Source organism: Mirounga angustirostris, unplaced genomic scaffold (assembly GCF_029215605.1).
Source record: "Mirounga angustirostris isolate CCGP_5_RB_7025 unplaced genomic scaffold, mMirAng1.0.hap1 SCAF_1, whole genome shotgun sequence".
NCBI classification, from domain to species: Eukaryota; Metazoa; Chordata; class Mammalia; order Carnivora; family Phocidae; genus Mirounga; species Mirounga angustirostris.
In genome coordinates this window covers 203,447,223-203,466,941 of record NW_026991709.1, presented here as the reverse complement: position 1 = coordinate 203,466,941, position 19,719 = coordinate 203,447,223, and the positions used below count along the sequence as shown (strand labels likewise).

Sequence of the window (19,719 nt, the reverse complement as noted above, 5' to 3'; positions counted from 1 at the left end):
TCAGGTCATGATCCCAGGGTCCTGGAATCGAGTCCCACATCGGGCTCCCTGCTCCACGGGAAGCCTGCTTCTCCCTCTGCCTCTCTCTCTCTGTCTCTCATGAATAAATAAATAAAATCTTTTTTTAAAATAAATAAATAAATAAGTAAGCTTTGTGTTAGGTTATTTTGCCCACTGTGGGCTGATATAAGTGTTTTGAGCACCTTTAAGGTAGGCCAGGCTAAGCTGTAATGTTTGTTCGGTTAGATGTATTAAATGCATTTTCAACTTAGGGTATTTTCAACTTACGATGGATTTATTGGGATGTAACACCACTGTAAGTCGAGGAAGATCTGTATTTTTTTTTTTAAGATTTTTTATTTATTTATTTGACAGAGAGAGAGACAGCGAGAGAGGGAACACAAGCAGGGGGAGTGGGAGAGGGAGAAGCAGGCTTCCCACTGAGCAGGGAGCCTGATGCAGGGCTCGATCCCAGGATCCCGGGATCATAACCTGAGCCTAAGGCAGACGCTTAACGACTGAGCCACTCAGGTGCCCTGAGGAAGATCCGTATTATCAACTGTTGTCACCATGTTGTACGTCACATCCCCATGACTTACTGATGTTATATAGGAGGTTGCCCGCTAGACACATTTCTACCTATTCCTCACTTGAGCCCAGGATTCAGCTTTCTCCCCGCTCCAGGGACCCCCACCTGTTGTCACTGCTCCCCAGCTTCCAAAAGTGGGGTAATTTGGTCTCCATTCCCATTTTCCTAGTCTTTGTGTTCACATTAAAAAAAAAAAATCCCTTTACTGGCTATTTTGGGAAGGGGGGTAGGGGGGAGAATAGGGAAGCACAATGATCAGTCAGTGTCTGGGTTTTTGATCTGCCATCTTTGTGTGAAATCACCCGTGACTTTTCTCACCTGTGGCTCCTTCCTCATCCATCTGTGTTGGGGCCCCATTCTCAAAAAGGCTACACAGCCTTCCATTGTAAAGAGCGGCCATTGCTCATCGGACCCCTCCCCTACGGCAGGACATCGGGTTCTTCCCCATCTTCTGCTCATTGGAAGCTACAAATGAATAACACTATCATTTCTCCCATGTGACTTTAATGTGCCAAGACCGATCTTCTAATTAGTGGAATGATCCAGAGCCATGGAGAGAGTCCCATCACTGTGCAGTCTCCTCCCACTCTCTGCTTTGTTCACTCCTCTCTAGCCCACTGACCTGGGCTCTCTTTTAAATGTGTCAATCTCCTGCCTCCAGGCCTTTGCACTCATGGTGCTGTCCACCTAGAATGCTTACTCCTCCGAGCTTGCACTTACCTATGAGTGCAAGGAGTGTGAATCCCAATTCGGAATGGCATTGGCAGTAAGGAATATTTACAGCCACATGTAATGTGGAGTTCTGACATGAGATGGCTTTAGGTTGGTCAGTTCATGGTGCAGCATGTTGTCATTGACCCAGGTTCCTTCTGTCCTTTGTGCTCTGCCATCCTTGCTGCAAAGGTTTAGCGTCTCCAGCTGGGTACCCTCATGGTCTCATGGTGGCTGCTGTGGTTCCAGCCATTACATGTCAGTGACAGCTTCTCTGGGTAGAAGAAAGGGAACATGGGACTGCCATGTCCCATGTTGCAGGGATTGTGTGAAAGTGGCTGATGTGTTGCAGGAAGGTGTATGAGCTGGGAGTTCAAGGAGCCAAGGGGGTCAGCAGCCAGATTTCCAGGGATTTGAACATTGAGCAGAGGAGTGTCGTGTGCCCAGGGCAGGGTTCTGAGCAGGAGAGCAGCACAGCTAGACTGGTCTGCACCAAGGAGGAGGAAGGTGGCTCAGCAGGGGGGGTTTGGGGCAACCAGGCAGAAAGTGCACTTGTCGCTGGACGGTGGGAATGGAGACATGGGGTGCTGGAGTGAGAACAGTAAGCAAGACAGACAAAGGTCAAAGATAAAGCTTGGTATACAGGCATATCTCGTTTTATTGTACTTCGCAGATACTCTGGGTTTTACTGTTTTGCTTTGTTTTTTGGTTTTGGTTTATTTACTTATTTTTATTTTATTTTTTTTACAAATTAAAGGTTTGTGGCAACCCTGTGTTGCCACATCTCTTGGCACCATTTTTTCTCACAGCATTTGCTCATGTTTTGTCTCCGCGTCACATTTTGGTAATTCTTGCAATATTTCACAGTCTTTCATTATCATTATATTGGTTAACGGTGATCTGTGATCAGTGATAAGGACTCACCGAAGCCTCAGATGATGGTCAGCATGCTTTAGCTAAAGAACGGAGCTAAATAAAGTTTTTTTTTTTTGGAGGGGTGTGTTAAGATACGCACATTGGTTTTTTTTTTTTTTTAGATGTAAGGCTATTGTGCACTTAATAAATTAGAATATAGTGTAATGTAACTCTTATATGCCCTAGGAAACAAATTCATTTGATTTGCTTTGTGGTGTCATTTGCTGTATTGTGGTGGTCTGGAACCAAACCCACAGTATTTCCGACGTATGTCCGTATTCGCGTCCCGTGGCTGTTCTAGCAAAAGTAGCACGGACTGGGTGACTAAAGACAACAGAAATGAACTCTGCTATGGCTATAGAGGCCAGAAGTCTGAAATCGGGGTGTGGGCAGGGCTGGAGCTTTCTGGAGGCTCTGAGGGAGAATCTCCCATGCCTCTCTCCTGGCTTCCAGTGGCTGCTGGCACCGTGGCAGATCCTCGGTTTGAGGTTAGGTCCGCTCCAATCTCTGCCTCTGTTTTCACGTGGTCTTCTTCTCTACCTCTGTGTCTCCTCTTCTGTCTCTTATAAGGACATCTGTCATTGGCTTTAGGGCCCACCCTAATCCAAGATGATCTCTTCAAGGTCCTCGACTTAATTAGATCTACAAAGACCCTTTTCCCACACATGGTCACTTTCACAAGTTCTGGAGGCCAGGACTTGGACATATCTTTTGGGGACCACCATTCACCCCACTGTGAGGGAGTGGGGCCTGGGCCAGGGCAGAGCCAGGAGACCAGGAAGAGCTGACTACAGCGCTGGTCCCGTTGTGTGATGGTGGGGGCCGGGCTGGGCTGCTGAGATGGCTAGATTTTGGCTAGTCTGCATTGGAGAAAGTCATTTGTTCTATCCGTCCCCAAGGACCTCCTGGGTGCCACACCCCATCTGGGCTTGGGTGAATGCCATGTTCAGCGTGACATGCTGTGAATGTGTCAGGTACTGTTCCTGTCCGGTGGAGCCCACAGTCTAGCGAGGGAGAAGAATAATCGAGAAGGAAATGAGGACACAATAAAACATCAGAAATTGACAAGAAGGCTCAAACATGTTGGGTTGAGGCAGGGATCGCTGGTGGCGACTTCAGCCAGGGTGATTAGGGCAGGGCCTCCAGTGCAAGTAGGCAGATGAGAGGAGCCAACCTTGCAAAGACCTGGGGAAAGGAAGAGGGAAGAGCAGGTAGCAAAGCTCAGAGGCAGGATCCCGCTGGGCAGAGTAACAACGGACCCCTCTTATTCAACCCTTTTTCTTGTCTGTGCACTTAACACACTTGACAGGTATTAGGCTGAGAATTGCATTGTTTGGGTGGCTGCTCTGGACCCCGCTTCCTGTTTGTAAATAGGGCAGTAGCGGGACCTACACTTTGTTGAGCTGGAGATCACCTCAGAAGTCGTTAGGTTCAGTCTTCAGACATTCCAAGTAAGGAAACTGAGGCCTATAGAGAGGGCAGGATCTGCCCAGGCCCCACAGCTTTAGGCAGTCGAGGAGGCTTTGAATTAAGACCATGAACTCTAGGGCACTTTTTCCTTCTGGGCCATGCTGGGACTCAAAGCTCCCGGACAGATGCTTGAGAAATCAGTCCTGCCTCCTCCTTGGACCCTTACCCCTGGGGGCTTCCTGGGCTGACCCCTGCTCTTATAACTTGCTTGCTCCTCTCTCTTCCTCGCAGGGTAGATACGAGTGAAGTTGCTGGGTAGATAAAGTGCTAATTCCCTTCTGATTTCTTACTGACAGTGCTTCCTTCCGTGGGCAGAGGACAGCAACAGAGTTGATTGAGAATATAGGACGTGCTGGGCCCCGTCTTCAGAGATCTACCTCTGCCTCTTTTCTCCCCACCATGCCCTGGGAGGTGTGGAATCTTATGGTCCCCATCTACCGGGAGGCCCAGAGAGGGAGGCACCTGCCCGTGGCCACTGTATGAGTGTCGCTGGGCTACCATAACAAATGATCACAAACTCGGTGGCTTAAACCCACAGGAATTTGTCTTCTCCAGAGTTCCAGCGACCAGAAGCCTGCAATTGAGGTGCTGGCAGGACATGCTCCCTTGGAAGGCTCTAGGGGGAATTCTCTCTTGCCTCTTCCAGCTTCTGAGGGCTCCAGGTTTCACGAGGCTTGTGGCCACGCCACTCCAGTCTCCTCCCCTGTGTTTCTGTGTTCTCTCTCCTTAAAAAGACTGTCATTGGATTTAGGTCCCACCTGGGGAATCAGGATGATCTCATCTCCTGCGTACCTTAATTACATCTATAAAGACAGGAAGCCTGATGAGAGGTCTGGGGGAGAATATTCCAGCAGTGGCAACCGCATGGGCAAAGGCCCTGGAGCAGGAACGTTTGCTGTGCTGAAAATCAGGGAAGGAGGCAAGAGTGAGCTAGAGGAATAGAGGGTGATGAAGTGGGCAGACAGATGGGACTGGGGCAGGTAAGGCTTCACAGGCCCTTTGGAAGGTTAAAAGATTTTTGTTGGGGGAGGGCGCCTGGGTGGCTCAGTTGGTTAAGCATCTGACTCCTGTTTTCGGCTCAGGTCATGATCTCGGGGTCGTGCCCCGCATCGGGCTCCATGCTCAGCATGGAGCCTGCTTAAGATTCTCTTTCTCCCTCTCCCTCTGCCTCTTGCCCCTCTCTTAAAAACTAAAAACTAAAAATAAATAAAAGATTTTATTATGAAAGATTTCGTGCCTACCGAAGTGGAGAGAATAACGTAATGAGCCCATATGCCCATCCCCTAGCATCCATGACCTTCACTTGCTCTTCCTCCGCTGTTTGAGTCCCACTGGCACGTCCTTTCACCTGTTAGTTTTCTAGAGTCTGTCTCTGGAAGGCAAGGACTTCCCCTTTTTAACCTTGCTGCAAGACAGTCTTCCTGAGTTTTCTTGTTCATTTTTATTGTAGTAAAGAGTGTATAAAATTTACCTTAGTGACATTGAGCACACTTCATTGTTACATAACCACCACCTCTGTCTGGTTCCAGAACATTTCCATCACCCTAAAAGGAAACCCCGTTCCCATTAGCAGTCATTTCCCCTCCCTCTAGCCCCTGGCAACCACCAACTGGCTCTGTTTTCATGGGCTATTTTTGAGGTATCACTTACATATAATAAAATACACCCATGCTAAGTGTACGTTTGGGGTTTTGACAAAGGTCCACATCCAGGTAACCACCACCATCAAGATACAGAACATTCCCATCTCCCCACAAGATTCCTCCTGCGCCTTTGCCATCAGTATTCCAGCCCCCCAGCCCCAGCCCTGGCCCCCTGCTCCCACCGATCTGCTTCTCCCACCTGATCAGCTTCACCTGTGCAAAGCAGGTGCTCGCCGCCATCTGGGGCGTGAAGGAATCTGTGCCTCTGTGCTGGTCGCCAGGAGGGGCGGGATGCTGGGCTCCGGGTTTAGGGGCTTGAATGTAGTCATTCAGCCTCTGTTTGCTGAGCACCTTATGTGCCAGGCTCCTGGTCAGATGCTTCCCCTGGTCACTGCCAACAGAGGCTTTGATGAGCAGAGCTCTGGGATTGGAGGCCGTCGGTCACCCTGAGAGTAACAGGGCAGGCACCCAGAGGGAACGGTGGGCAGCAACCTGCCCAAGACCCTTTATTTATGCTCCTCACAGCTGTCCCCATGCCTGCCCCTCTTCACAGCGGCCTTGCCCTGAGACCTTGCCCCTCCTCTCACCAAAGATCTGGCCAGCCACAGAGATGTGACTGCTTTTTTGGGGCTGTGGGGTTCAGGCCTGGCCTGGGAGCTCCAGATGCCTCTCTCTCTTCCTCCAACACTGTCCTTTGGGATTATTTGTGGCAGGCTCACTGCGCTCCAGGAGAGTGGGGCCTCAGTCTATCTCCACTGCTGTCTCTCCAGGGCCTAGCAAAAATAGACATAAGTCCCTGTCATCCAGAACAGGGAGAGATAGCCCAGGGGCAAGATGGTAGATCAGTACCCTGCATATGGTATTTGACAGTATAAATGCTGTGTTGAAAAAAAAAAAACAACAAAACAAAGCAGGGACCAGAAAGGGGTGGTGGTGGTACAGTAACAGATGGGTGTCCAGGAATGGCCACCCGAGAGGGTGGCATTTGAGCCAAGACCTGATGGAAGTGGGGGGAGGAGCCATGTGGATGTTGGCAGAAGAGTGGTCCAGGCAGAGGGCATGGCCTGTGCAAAGGCCCTGAGGTAGGAGCGTGCCAGGTGTGCTCAAGGAACAGCAAGGAAGCCCTGTGGCTGGAGTGAGTGAGCGAGGGGGAGGTGGCAGGGGGAGCAGGATGGAAAGGGAGGTGGAGTGGGAGAAAGTTGGAGGGGGAGAAGGGTTATGTCTGGGTCACCACTGGGTCTTGCCCATCATGGGCCTGGCATATGGTAGGTGCTCATTATTTGGGAGAGGAGTGGGAGAGTCTGTCTCTGTGCTGGCTGCTACCTCTAGGGATGGAGGGCACACTGAGGTCCAGGTTCGGGGACACGAGCACAGTCCGGCCTGTTTACGGGGCACCTGGTACGTGCCAGGCTCCTCGGCCAATGCAGATGTGACTCCTCCTGGGTGCTCACAATCTGGGGGTGGGGGGAATACACTCATTACCGAGTGGCTTTGCACAGGGGCTTTGATGGAGTATAGGGGATAGGGAGAGCTCCCAAGGTGGTCAAGAGAGCATTTTCTGAGCGCAGCCAGTGCCTGCCCCAGTCTGGCCCCATTTGGGGGACTCTATGCCTTGATGGAGGAGCAGTGGGCACGTGCAGGGGCTGAGCCCTGGAAATCTTCCTGGAGGAGATGATGAGGACGCCAGTTTGGGGTGGGTGGAACATGAGGAATCCAGGCTGAAGGTGGTGGTGGGGTCCATGGGAGGCTCTGGATGTCCCAGGGGAGAGAAAGAAGGATAGGACTGGGGCCCCGGCTCCCTCAGGGTCACTGAGCTAGCTGGGGTGGAGAAGGACAGAGTAACTCTGATTTTCATGGCATGGCATGGCCAGCTTTGACAATCTGCATACTTCTGGGTTGGCTGGTAAATAGCCCTTTCTATGCCCTTAGTGCCCCCAGAGACCCGGCAACCAAAAGGTCCTTATTGAACCTTTGCCATCCTTGGGGGCGCAGGGACCTTTCCCTCTGCTTTCTCCAGTTGGAGATGCTGAGGCTTGGAGAGGTCTCCTGGAGGCCAGGCAGGGCACCTAGTGATGCCATCCCCTCCACCCCCCCTCCCAGCGGCCTCTTGGTGCTGATCCGTGTGCGTCTGGAGCTGCGGCGGCACCAGCGTGCCGGCCACACCATCCCGCAGATCTTCCAGGTGGTGGCGCGGCGGCAGCCGGATCGCCTGGCGCTGGTGGATGCGGGCAGTGATGTGTGCTGGACCTTTGCGCAGCTGGACGCCTACTCCAATGCTGTGGCCAACCTCTTCTGCCAGCTGGGCTTCACACCAGGTGACGTGGTGGCCATCTTCCTGGAGGGCCGGCCGGAGTTCGTGGGGCTCTGGCTGGGCCTGGCCAAGGTGGGCGTGGAAGCCGCTCTGCTCAACGTTAACCTACGGCGCGAGCCCCTGGCCTTCTGCCTGGGCACCTCGGGTGCCAAGGCCCTCATCTTTGGAGGGGAGCTGGCAGCAGGTGAGGCTGGGGCAGGTCTCATCTTGAGTGGAGACCCTGGGGTTTCCAGGGCCGGGAGATGGTGTGGTGCCTCCCAGGCCTTGGGAGGGGCCCCGGCTGTCCTTGACCGTGACGTATGTTTTGGGCTGCAGTGGTGGCCGAGGTGAGCGGACAGCTGGGGAAGAGCCTGCTCAAGTTCTGCTCTGGAGAATTGGGGCCCGAGGGCATCTTGCCGGACACCCAGCTCCTGGACCCATTGCTGAGGGACGCCTCCACAGCCCCCCTGGCACAGCCCCCTGACAAGGGCATGGATGGTGAGGCCAGGGTGGGATGCCCTTCTTCTGCCAATGCCCACCCTGTCCCCTCATCCCACCCACCCAGTCCTCGGTCCCCAACACGCGCATCTCCTGCAGATCGACTCTTCTATATCTACACTTCGGGGACCACAGGGCTGCCCAAGGCTGCCATTGTAGTGCACAGCAGGTAAGGGGCCCATGGGCCTCACCCCAGCTTTGGGGAGTGACTCCAGGTCGCCTCTACGGCTGACCCCTTCCCTCAGATCTTGTTGGGATCTTGGGGACATTTCTATCTCAACCCAGTAAAACCCACGGCCCATCTCAGGACAGTGCTGCTCTGTGTCCCTCCTTGGTCTCTTGCTGCTCTTGCTCCTACCCCTAATGGCCCTGTTCCCCTCAGTGGACACAGGAGGATTTAAAAAATCCTAAACCAGACCTCCCCTTGCCAGACTTCCCTGTATCTGCCTTGGCCCTCGGAGTAAAATCCATGCTCATGTTGTGCAATGCCTGCCAATTCTCTGCTGTCCTCTTCCTCCTCTCCACCCCTTGCTCGTGCCCTTTCAGCTCCTTACACGTCCTCAGATCTGCCACGGTCCTTCTAGCCTCAGGGCCTTTGCACATGCTGTGCCCACCACCTGGACGCCCTTCCCCAGCTTCCTTCCCCCCTCCCATGGCTCCTTCTCACCAGGTCTCAGCTCATGTGTCACTTCTCCACACAGGATCCCCCACCCTCTCTGGCTGTGTCACCTTCAGCCCCTCTCCGTTTCTCAGCTCTCTGGTATTCCTCATGGCCCCTAGCACCATGGACAATTATTGGCAGCATGTTCTTCTCCCCAACCTCTGTGAGCTGGGCTGGCTCTGCCTGGGTCCCTGCTGTGTCCCTCTCCCCTCCCCCATGCTCCCCCCACTCCCATGCCCCGGAGGATGTAAGTCCCAGCCCCTGCACTCCCCGCCCCTGCAGGTACTACCGCATTGCAGCCTTCGGCCACCACGCCTACAGCATGCAGGTGGCAGACGTGCTCTATGACTGCCTGCCCCTGTATCACTCGGCAGGTACTTCGGGCAGGTGGGGGCGGGGTGGGGGGCAGGGACTGGGGACTCCTCACCGAGCCCGCCCTCCGCAGGGAACATCATGGGCGTGGGGCAGTGTCTCATCTACGGGCTGACGGTGGTCCTCCGCAAGAAGTTCTCAGCCAGCCGCTTCTGGGATGACTGCGTCAAGTACAACTGCACGGTCAGGCCCCGCCCCTCCCGCGCCGCCCCACCGCCTTCCACCTGCTGGGCCACCCTTGTGGTGCAACCACTCTCCCGCCCGACCTCCAGCTTTCCCCGTCCCCCCCCCTCCATGGCCAGAATGGCCACTCTGGAGGGGGACAGGAGGGTGGCCAGCCCCAGGCTAAACCTTCCCCCATGTAAACTCAGTGGATCCGCATGACTGTGTGAGAATGGGCAAAGGCATCACAAAGACCATTTTGCAGGTGGGGAAACTGAGGCCTATACTGCAGCTGGGATTGGGCCCAGGCTGTTTGAGTTCTCTAAAGAGTCCGCCCTGTGCCGCCGGCGTCTTCCCTGCTGGTGGCTGCTGGAAATCAGGAAATGAGACCAGTGTGTCCAGTCACCCCCCTGGGCTGGTTAGGTGTGGGGCTTCCAGATGGGGTAAGCATGAGGTAGAGGTGGACAACATCCACGGTCCTGGAGGGGGAGAGGAGGAGGGGGGTGCTGGCCCCCGTCCTCTCCTCTCGTCTCCCCTCCATGGTGAGAGGAAACCAAGCTGAGGATCTCAGTGCCCTGATGGCAGTAGATACACAGGTGCTAGCATGTTCCTCCAGGAAGAAGAGGTGAGGAGAGGAGAGGAGACAATGGGCTGTGGCCAAGGACTGACACATTGGCGGGTGCCCACCTCACCTTGGACAGGTGGGGCCCAGAGAGTTTAGGTTGGCTGGGCAGGGTGGGGGCTCTGGGCTGGCATCCTAGGGACCCCTGGGGGCAACGGCTGTGATCTGCTCCACTTTTGAGGATTTTCCGTTTTGCTTGCGGGGAACCCCGGAGGAATGTTGTTAAACCAACTCTTGAAAGGCAAAACAGTCTGTTTTATAAACTTGATTATCGAGAGTTGTGAATACAGCTATCCCCCACTCTCTGAAAGTGCCAGTTTTTTGGCTTCGCTGTGGGGAAAGACCTACATCAATACCTGATTTCACTAACCAAAAGAAATCCAAAGAGGATTTTTTCTTTTACGGGAAAAAAACCTAAAAACACATTCTGGTACTAATGTCGGTCTTTCGTAAAAGTGAAGTGTAATTCGAACTTTTAGAAAGCAGGGGATATGCTTTGCTTGACGCCGTTTCAGCTTATGAAAGCTTTCCTAGGAACGCTCTGTTTTCGGGGAGCGCACAAAGTCTGCGTACATGAACGTGGACAGAAAGTATAGGCAATTCCCAAGCACTGTCACTGGCCCCAGGGGGCCTTCAGACCCCCCATTGTGCCCCCTCTAGCCCCACCCACATCCCTCCTTCTTCATTGTGAAGCAGCCCCCAGAAAGCAGTGTGTGTCCTTCATAGAGATGCTTCCGGAAAACCTCTGAAAGATGAGAACCATTTTGTTTTGTTTTTGAGGCAAAAGTCGTATAAAAGAAACCATTTTTAAAGTGGACAGTGCAGTGGTGTTTCGGATATTCACAGTGTTGTGTAACCACCACCTCTGTCTAGTTCCAGAATGTTTCCATCACGCCAAACCGTCTGCATTAGCAGTCAGTCACTCCCCATCCCTGTCCCCTCACCCCCAGCCCCCAAGGCAACCCCTAACTTGCTTTCTATCTTTATGGATTGGCCTGTTCTGGACATGTCTTGTAAGTGGGACTCATACACTATGTGGCCCTTTGTGTCTGGTAAGGGCTATTGTTAAAAGAATTGAAAGCAGGGTCTTGAAAGAATATTTGTACACCCCTATTCTCAGCAGCATGATTTACAATAGCTAAAACACGGAAGCCACCCAGGGGCCACCAGCAGGTGAATGGATAAGCGCAGTGTGGTGTATTCATATTACGGAATGTTATTCAGCCTTAAAGAGGAAGGAATTCTGGCACATTCCACAACATGGATAAACTTCGAGGACATTGTGCTGAGGGCAATAAGCCAGTCACCAAGAGACAAACGCTGTATGATTCCCCTTATATGAGGGACTGAGAGCAGTCACAGTCACAGAGACAAGTAGGATGGCGGGCACCTGGGGCTGGGGGAGGGGGTGGGGAGTCAGCGGTTCGTGGGGACAGAGTCTCAGTTCTACAAAATAAAAAGTCTCAGTTCTACAAAATAAAAGGATGGTGGTGGCTGCATAACAGTATGAGTGTCCTTAATACTACCGAGCTGTACCCTTAAAAGTGCTTACGATGGTAGATTTTATATTATTATATGTGAACACAACAAAAAAAGGAAAAAAAAAAAAACACCCATAAGCTCAGCACCATCATCACAGCCAAAAAGTAACAGTGAACTCTCAGTGTCATCGGGAATCTGGGCAGCGGTTCCATCCCCAGTGTCTCACTGGGTCAAAATGTGGTTTTCCCCTGTTTCTATAATTTGAAAAAAATCCGTTTTTAGAGGAGACCCACACATTTTGACCAGTCGATGTGTCTTATGAGAATCTCTTCATCTGTAGGAGCCCCTTCTCTCTCTTTTTTTCTGTCTTGTATTTACTAAAGGGTTGTGTGTCCTATAGTATTTTCTGGATATTGCCGGGGTGTCTCTTAACGTGTTCCTCTGTCCCCGGTATTTCCTGTCCGTTGGGTCCATCACAGTGTTTCTCAGCATGATGCTAAGGATATCTGGGGCTGGATCATTCTGGGGGCAGGGGTTGTCCCGTGCACTATAGGATATTCAGCAGCATTCCTGACCTGAAAACACTAGATACCAGGAGCACCCCCCCCCCAAGTTGTGAGCATTAAAAATGTATCCAGATGTTGCCAAGTGTTCTGTGAGGACAGAGTTGCTCGTGGTTGAGAACCCCTGGTCTAGATACTTGATCAGCTTCAAGTTCAACTTTTTTTCGTGGGAGGCCCGCAGTGTCTGGGGTCCCTCTCTGTCCTTGACATGCCACACTCCATCGGGCACTGCTCACTGTCTCTGGACCCTTGATAGTCTGTCCTGTTTCTAAGAAGGGAATTTCTGTGTCAAGAGAAGGTACCCATTAAACACTGAGGGGCCCTTTAAGGAATAGACAGAATCCTTGAAGGATCTGGTGTCCGCCTCTCTGAACTGACCTGAGCTGTCTTCCCTTCAGCCCAGGGTCTGTCCGAGGGTACAGGCCAGAGGTAAAGATCAAGTGTTTGCTCTCAGTGCAGGGACACAGCCTCAGGGCCGTGAGGAGAAGTCATTGTCCCCTCAGCTGCCTCAATCATGGCTGACCTGCTCCTCCCCTGGCCTGAAGAGGACAGCTGAGAGCTGCTCAGGGCATGGCCGGGACTATCTGATGATGGTTTGGAGGGCAGTACTTGGGCAGGACTTTGTGTCATTTGACAGGAGCCAAAAGCCTAACCTAAACCCTGGCTTCCTGAAGAAGGGGATTTATTACTCATGGACCTGAAGAGGCCACATGGGGACAGCTTCAGGCACAGCCTGATCCAAGAGTGCCTCTGTCTCTCTCTGTTTCTTGTCTTTCTCTTTCCTGAGTGTACAGCTTCCTTCCCAGCCTGCTTCTCTGGGAAGGCTCCCAAGCAGCTCCAGGGGAGAAAGAGCCTCTCTCTTCCTCTCGGTTTATTAGACGTCCCAGGGCTGATTCTTACTGGTCTAATTCTGGTCAGGTGCTCATCCTTGAACCAATTTGTAGCTGGGGATGGACTGGGCTGATTGGCCAGGCCGTGTCCTATGTCCTGCCTAGAGATGAGATGGGCTGGGCCACAGACATGGCACGGACCTGAGCCTAGGGGCGAAGGGAGAGAACTCAGCACCATCACGTTTTGATCTTGCCCCACCCTGCTTGCCGCCTGGTCAGCAGCTGATGATCTTGGGCACGCTGTTTCCCTCTGTAGATCTCAGTGCCTTCCTGTCCAACATGGGGGTGTTGGGAGAATTCAACAAATGAGCTCTGTGCTTGGTGGGTAGAGTATTTAGCACATTTGTTTATTCATCAGAGATTTAGCAAGTGCTGTTCAGGGAGTGTCTCTCCGTGGCAGTGATCTTTGACTCAAACCCCGAGGGCCCAGATGCATCCCGGGGAAGAATGCGCCAGGCAGAGGGCACAGCATGTGCAAAGGCCCTAAGGAGGAGCCCTGTGTGGCAGCAGCTGTTGGTGGGAAATGGAAGGAGAAGAGGCAGTGAGGACGGTGGGGCCAGAGGGAATTGGCCACTGGCAGAAATTTGGACTTCATCCTGTGTGTGAGGGGAAGCTGTGAGCATTTTGGAGCTGTGATGATCAGCCTGGCGGTTAATCCCGAGCATGTAACTTCTTCATTCAGACTCTGGGGCCAGGCTGCCCGGATTTAAATCAGCTTCTACCACTTATCAGCTTTGGTCCAGTTACTTACTGTTGGTGGCCCTCAGTAAAATTGGGGGTGGTGGTGGTAATCATTTGGAAGTCAACCCAGAGATGAGGACTGGTAGGCCCCTGGGGTATTTGGGAAATGACCCTCCAGGAGTGGAGCCTTGAGACAGGGAGGGAAGGAGCCCTGCAGGGAGGCGCCAAGGAGCAAGGGACCCGGTGGGCAACTGGGGCTCCGAGAGGCAGCGTGGAGCATGCACCCCGAGCTAGGGGTCTGGGGAACAGTGTTGGACAGTGGCTCTGAGCTGAGGGCTGCCCTGTGGGGTGTCAGCGGTGCGCCCCACCTTCCTGCACTGCCTGTGGGTTCCTGGAAACAGCCTGGGGGATGGAAGGGCGGCGGAGGGGCATGGGGGACGCTGAATGCATCCTTCTGCCCACCCCCGGAGTGAGGATTCAGCAAGGGGTACGCATAAACGGCCTGGGGGGGGGCGGTTGTTGCATGGCCCTTAAGACCGATGTGTTCTTAGCGCCCCGGTTGGAGGGAAGACTCCCCTCGGGCCCACCCCTCGCTCTCCCCCCTCCCCCCAGGTGGTCCAGTACATCGGGGAGATCTGCCGCTACCTGCTGAAGCAGCCGGTGCGCGAGGCCGAGGGGCGGCACCGCGTGCGCCTGGCCGTGGGCAACGGGCTGCGGCCGGCCATCTGGGAGGAGTTCACTGAGCGCTTCGGCGTGCGCCAGGTCGGCGAGTTCTACGGAGCCACCGAATGCAACTGCAGTATTGCCAACATGGACGGCAAGGTGGGCGGCCGAGGGGTGGCGCGGGCAGGTTGTAGGGTTTGGGGATCGTGGCCACCTCGGCCTCCCTGGCCCCCGCGTTCTCGTAGAACAGCCTGACCTGCTGGGAGGCGCCGGCCAGGCGCACAGGGCGGGGGAAGGGGGAGCTCCCAGGACTGCCAGGGCACACACAGTCCTGGGTCTGTACCTCCAGAGTTCAAGTCCTCGGCGAGGGGGTGTACCTTGGGCCAGGGCCTCAGCCTTTCTGAGCCTCAGGTCCCACCTGTGGGGGTGGCAGGGGAGAGCAGGGCTCTGGGGGATCCTGGGCGGGGGTTGGGGTGCCCATCCCCTACTACCGGGTAGGTCACTCAGACTCCTTGGGCTTTGGTTTCCTCATCCGTAAATGGGGATGATAGCTCATTGGGACCATGAGCTCAGCACAACACCCCCAGGTAGCAGGCTCTCTGCAGATGCATTTATGATTAGCAATCACTGTCTCCATTCTGCCTGAACAGAACCCTCTCTTACCAAGCCTTACCAAGCCAGGCATAGATCAGGAGCATGATTATAAAGCAAGCACCTGGGGGCAGGGATTGCTTTGTGTCTGTCTCGGTGTTGGGGACCCAATACCTGAGAACCAGGCCCTGCCCACCCCCCCACCCCCCATGCATATCTGTTGAATAGACAGCCCCAGAAGATACCTGGCCATGCTAACAGAAATTGCTGTTCTGGGTGCCTGGGTGGCTCAGATGGTTGAGCATCTGCCTTCGGCTCAGGTCATGGTCCCGGAGTCCAGGGATCGAGTCCCGCATTGGGCTCCCTGCTCAACGGGGAGCCTGCATCTCCCTCTGCCTCTCTCTCTCTGTCTCTTACGAATAAATAAATAAAATCTTAAAAAAAAAAAAAAAGAAAGAAAGAAAGAAAGAAAGAAATTGCTGTTCTAACAAACATACCCAACAGCATAGAGACGGGCATTTCTACTCATCGGACTGAGCCAGGCAAGGTGACTTGCAGCGGGCAGCGGGCTCCAGGGTCATTCTAGGCATGTACTTCCTGCCAGTATAGAGGGTTTTATGGACCAGGAGGTGGTGACCAGTCAGTAGGTTTCCTCACATGATTGTGGAGGAGGCTGGGAAGGTGGGAGGAGGGGGCCTGAGTCCTGAGAAGGAGGCACTGCCCTTAAGACCCCCTTTTTCAGATCACCCAAGGTCACAGAGTTCAGGCAATGCAGGGGTTGCCTGAACTAATTCCAGGCCCTGGGGCAGGAGAGGCAAGGTGTCAGTTGGGAGGATGCCGTGCCCCCTGGGGCTCCTCACCAACTCACTCGCTCCATCCCAGGTCGGCTCCTGTGGCTTTAACAGCCGTATCTTACCCCATGTGTACCCCATCCGGCTGGTGAAGGTCAATGAGGACACCATGGAACTACTGCGGGATGCCCAGGGCCTCTGTATCCCATGTCAGGCCGGTGAGCCAGGCCCTGCCCAGTCCCCTGGGGAACTGGGGCCCCCACCCCCTGCCCACCCAGCGCAGCCTGAGGGTGGCCTCCTCCCCAGGGGAGCCCGGCCTCCTTGTGGGCCAGATCAACCAGCAGGACCCACTGCGTCGCTTCGATGGCTACATCAGTGAGAGTGCCACCAGCAAGAAGATTGCCCACAGTGTCTTCCGCAAGGGCGACAGTGCCTACCTCTCAGGTGCGAAGACCCTGGGGGGCTGGCTGTGGGGATGGTGGGCCACCATCTCACCTCTCCTCCTCCTCCCCTCTGCCAGGTGATGTGCTGGTGATGGATGAGCTGGGCTACATGTACTTCCGGGACCGCAGCGGGGACACCTTCCGCTGGCGTGGGGAGAATGTCTCCACTACAGAGGTGGAGAGCGTGCTGAGCCGCCTGCTGGGCCAGACAGACGTGGCTGTGTACGGGGTGGCTGTGCCAGGCAAGCTGGGGTTGTGGGGCTGGTCCTAGGGTATGGCAGCCCCAGAGGAGCCAAACCTGCACAAGCTTGGAGGCCCTTGGGCAGTGCTCAACCTGGGTAACTGCACCTGGCAGCCTGGGTGGGAGCACTGGATCTGGAGTTACCCCTCATGAATGATAATCAACCTCGGTTTCCTTATCCAGAAAATGGGATCATGAAAGCGACTGTCTCAGGGTTGCAGGGAGTGCTGCAGGAGCTCAATAACATGGTGACTGCTTCAACAAATGTTATCTCAGATGGAAGGGACTGGAGATCAGAGGCCAGGGGCCTCTGTTTGAGGGTGTATCCAGCCCTGCAGTGGGACAAAAGGTGGGGTGTTCTCAGCAAAACCTCTGTCTTTAGGAGTGGAGGGCAAAGCAGGCATGGCGGCCATCGCAGACCCCCATGGCCAGCTGAGCCCCAATGCGCTGTACCAGGAGCTGCAGAAGGTCCTGGCGCCCTATGCCCGGCCCATCTTCCTACGCCTCCTGCCCCAGGTGGACACCACAGGTGCGGCCTCCCACCTGTCTGTCTGTCTGTCTGTCCATCTGTCTGTTGGTTCAGCAACCATTTGCTTATTTGTCCCGGTTTAGGCCCCCCTGCCAAGTCTGATTGCAATGGTTCATGGTCAGTGGGCATTGTGGGTGCCCGTAGGGCCCTTCTCTTATTTTATTTGCACTATTATTTATTCCCATTTGTCGATCCCAGCCCCACTAGGCATTCTGCGGTGTTTGGTGCCTTTCTTCCATTGCCCGCATTTTTCTGATGACTAGGAAATTTGAGCAACTCATCTCATACCTGTGAGGTTTCCACTCCTGTAAATCACCTGTTTGTATTTTTTGCCCATCTTTGTATAGCCTTGCTCTCTTTTTCTTTTCAATTGACGAGAGTTTCTCCTAATATTCCAGATGTTAATTCCTTAGCACTTTTGGACATCAGGAGTCTTCTCTTTGGGAGTCTGTTAACCTTGTTAATGGGGCCTTTGTTGAAAAGAAGCCCTTCATTTTGATACAAACTTACCTTTTTTTTTTTTTTAATCTTATAGTTTGTGCTTTTGAAGTTTTATTTAAAACGAGAAACCTTCCCAACTCTAACGCACACAGGTCTCCTGCCTCGGTTTTTTCCTACTCACCCTGCCCCTTAGCCTTATCTTTCATGGAACATTTCTTTAATTGTCCACTGCAGGGAGTGCAAACTGTTTCTTAAAGGACCAGTTAGTAAATATTCTGTTTTTTGGGCCATGTAATCTCTGTCCCAACAACTTACCTCTGCCTCTGTTGTGCAAAAGCTGCCCTAGAGGGTGTGTAAATGAGTGGGTGTTGCTTTGTGCCAATAAAAACTATTTACAAAACAGATGATGGCCTGAGTTTGGCTTTCAGCTACAGGTTGCTGACCCCTGACCTACTGTGTGGCAGACTCAGCCCTGCCTTGGTCTCATGGGGAGTAGACACGTGCCCAGGCAGGGAATACACAGTGTATGGGGCTGTGATGGGGTAGTGGTCTGGGAGGCCTCTCTGGAGGAGGGGGCATGAAGTCAGGATCTGAAGGACAAGGGAGAATCAGGCAGCAAAATGGGGAAGAATGTTTCCAGCTGAGGGGACGGCCTATGCAGAAGCCTGGAGGTGTAGGACAGGATGTGAGTTTGGGGTTCCCAGAACGCTCTCTGCTGAGGACCCCCATCCCCACCCCCACAGGCACTTTCAAGATCCAGAAGACTCGACTGCAGCACGAGGGCTTCGACCCACGCCAGACCTCAGACCGGCTCTTCTTCCTGGACCTGAAGCAGGGCCACTACCTGCCCCTGGACCAGGGTGTCTACACCCGCATCTGCTCGGGTGTCTTTGCCCTCTGACGCTCCTCCTTCGCCCACTAGAGACTTCTAGGCAGGCCCTGCTGGTGAGGCAGGCCCTGCTGGCGAGGGAGGCTTGAGCCAGACAACCCTGCCTGGGGAGGAGCTGGCCCAGATGCACCAGGTGGGACCATCCTGGTGCTAAGCAACTGGACCCCAGCAGGAGCCCATGGCTCTGCTACCTTCACTCTCCTCTTTCCGCCTCTGGGCTCTCTTCTGCCTGAATTCCTGCTCCTGTGTTTGTGTGTGTGTGTGTGTGTGTGTGTTTTCTCCCTGCTTCTCCTCCTCGCCCCTGTTCCATCTGCTCTCGCCTCTTCCCTCTTTCTCCTCCTCTGCTCTCTCCTGGGATCTGTAGGCGCGCAGGGCCCAGTTGCCCTCGGGGCCTCTGTAGGTCGTCCCTGCTGGGTCATGGACCCAGAGTGGAGCCTCCTGGCCTCCCTCTCAGCTGTGCCTTAAGGAGCCTCAGTCCGGGCCTCCCTAGGCTGCTGGGCTCCAGCACATCCTCGCCCTGTATGAGCTCCAGGCAGAGCCTCCATCCTCCCTCCTGAGAGGAGGAACCACGGGTGGTCTGCCCTGCCCACCGGGATGTAGGGGGGCATTGTCAAGGGACCTCCAGGCCAGCCAGAGATCTCCCAGGCTGGGCCAGTTGCCATTTGCACTCAACCATCTTTGGTGGGTCTCCCACACCCTGTCTGCACTTCCTGATGCCCAGAAGCTTCCAGAATTGACTGTTACCACTTGACATTGCCCCTGCCCAGATGTCTCCTTTTAGGCGCCTCCATGGAGCTCCTGCTAGAGGGGGCTTGAAGACTGCATTGGGTGGCTTTTCGGCTCACGATTCAGACGCTTACCCTGGCAGAGACCTCCCGGGTGTCCCCATGTGGCATGGCTGCTGGTGGGACCCATAGGAGTGGCAGCCGTGGTGTCGGGAGAAGTATCCTGCCTGGGGGTGGTGTCAGAGATGGACTTTTGGGCCTTGGGGGTTCCAGCCCATTGAATAACCCTGCTGGCCTTGTTGGTGACAGTTCAGACCCAGCGTTGGTGGTGACATCCTGGACGACACAGCCGGGATGGCTCGGACATCCCCATCAGCCTCGTTGGTGGTTCGTCCTAGACTCCTGTGGTTGGGACTATCCACCCAGACCATCCGTCCTACCCTCCTGCTGCAGCGGCATCCAGCGCCATGAACGCTGGGGCCAGCGCTGTTGCTCATGGGCCTTTCCAAGCACCAAGGTTTTGTTTCCTAGTTGAATTTAAGAAATAAACCTGCAGAGTGTCCAGGGCCTGAATCCCGGTTATTTACTGCCCGTCCCCATGTGGCGCAGAACCCTGTCTGAGTTTCAGACGGCAGGACGTTTTGCTGGGGAACTCATGTTCCCCAGACACCAGCAAGACACACGGCCTTTTCTTGCTGCCCCCCAGGTGGCCTTAAGCCCAGCTGCAAGGCCTCTGGGGTCTGGGGACAGGCTGCATGCGGGTTAGCGGGTTAGCATCCTCGCTGCCTCCCGGCAGCCTCTGGGGCCTCACAAAGTCCTGCCCCAGCGTCAGTTCCGATCTGCCTGTGGGCTCTGGC

The 19,719-nt window shown here is 54.3% G+C and overlaps 1 protein-coding gene across 3 annotated transcripts in view; it reads left to right on the top strand.

Moving 5' to 3' along the window:
* SLC27A1 (solute carrier family 27 member 1) overlaps positions 1-19,429 on the top strand; it is a 30,602-nt gene extending 11,173 nt beyond the window's left edge. For 2 of the 3 annotated variants that reach the window (XM_045862741.3, XM_054504848.2), the window contains exons 3-13: positions 7,429-7,823; positions 7,955-8,116; positions 8,216-8,285; positions 9,060-9,151; positions 9,223-9,332; positions 14,162-14,371; positions 15,686-15,812; positions 15,901-16,038; positions 16,115-16,279; positions 16,661-16,807; positions 17,992-19,429. In XM_045862741.3, the coding sequence (XP_045718697.1) occupies positions 7,429-7,823; positions 7,955-8,116; positions 8,216-8,285; positions 9,060-9,151; positions 9,223-9,332; positions 14,162-14,371; positions 15,686-15,812; positions 15,901-16,038; positions 16,115-16,279; positions 16,661-16,807; positions 17,992-18,149 (1,774 nt within the window). In that variant the 3' untranslated portion in view covers positions 18,150-19,429. The remainder of the gene's footprint in view (positions 1-7,428; positions 7,824-7,954; positions 8,117-8,215; positions 8,286-9,059; positions 9,152-9,222; positions 9,333-14,161; positions 14,372-15,685; positions 15,813-15,900; positions 16,039-16,114; positions 16,280-16,660; positions 16,808-17,991) is intronic. The other variant, XM_064598027.1, reaches the window with a different exon arrangement.
* Positions 19,430-19,719: the final 290 nt, after the last annotated feature.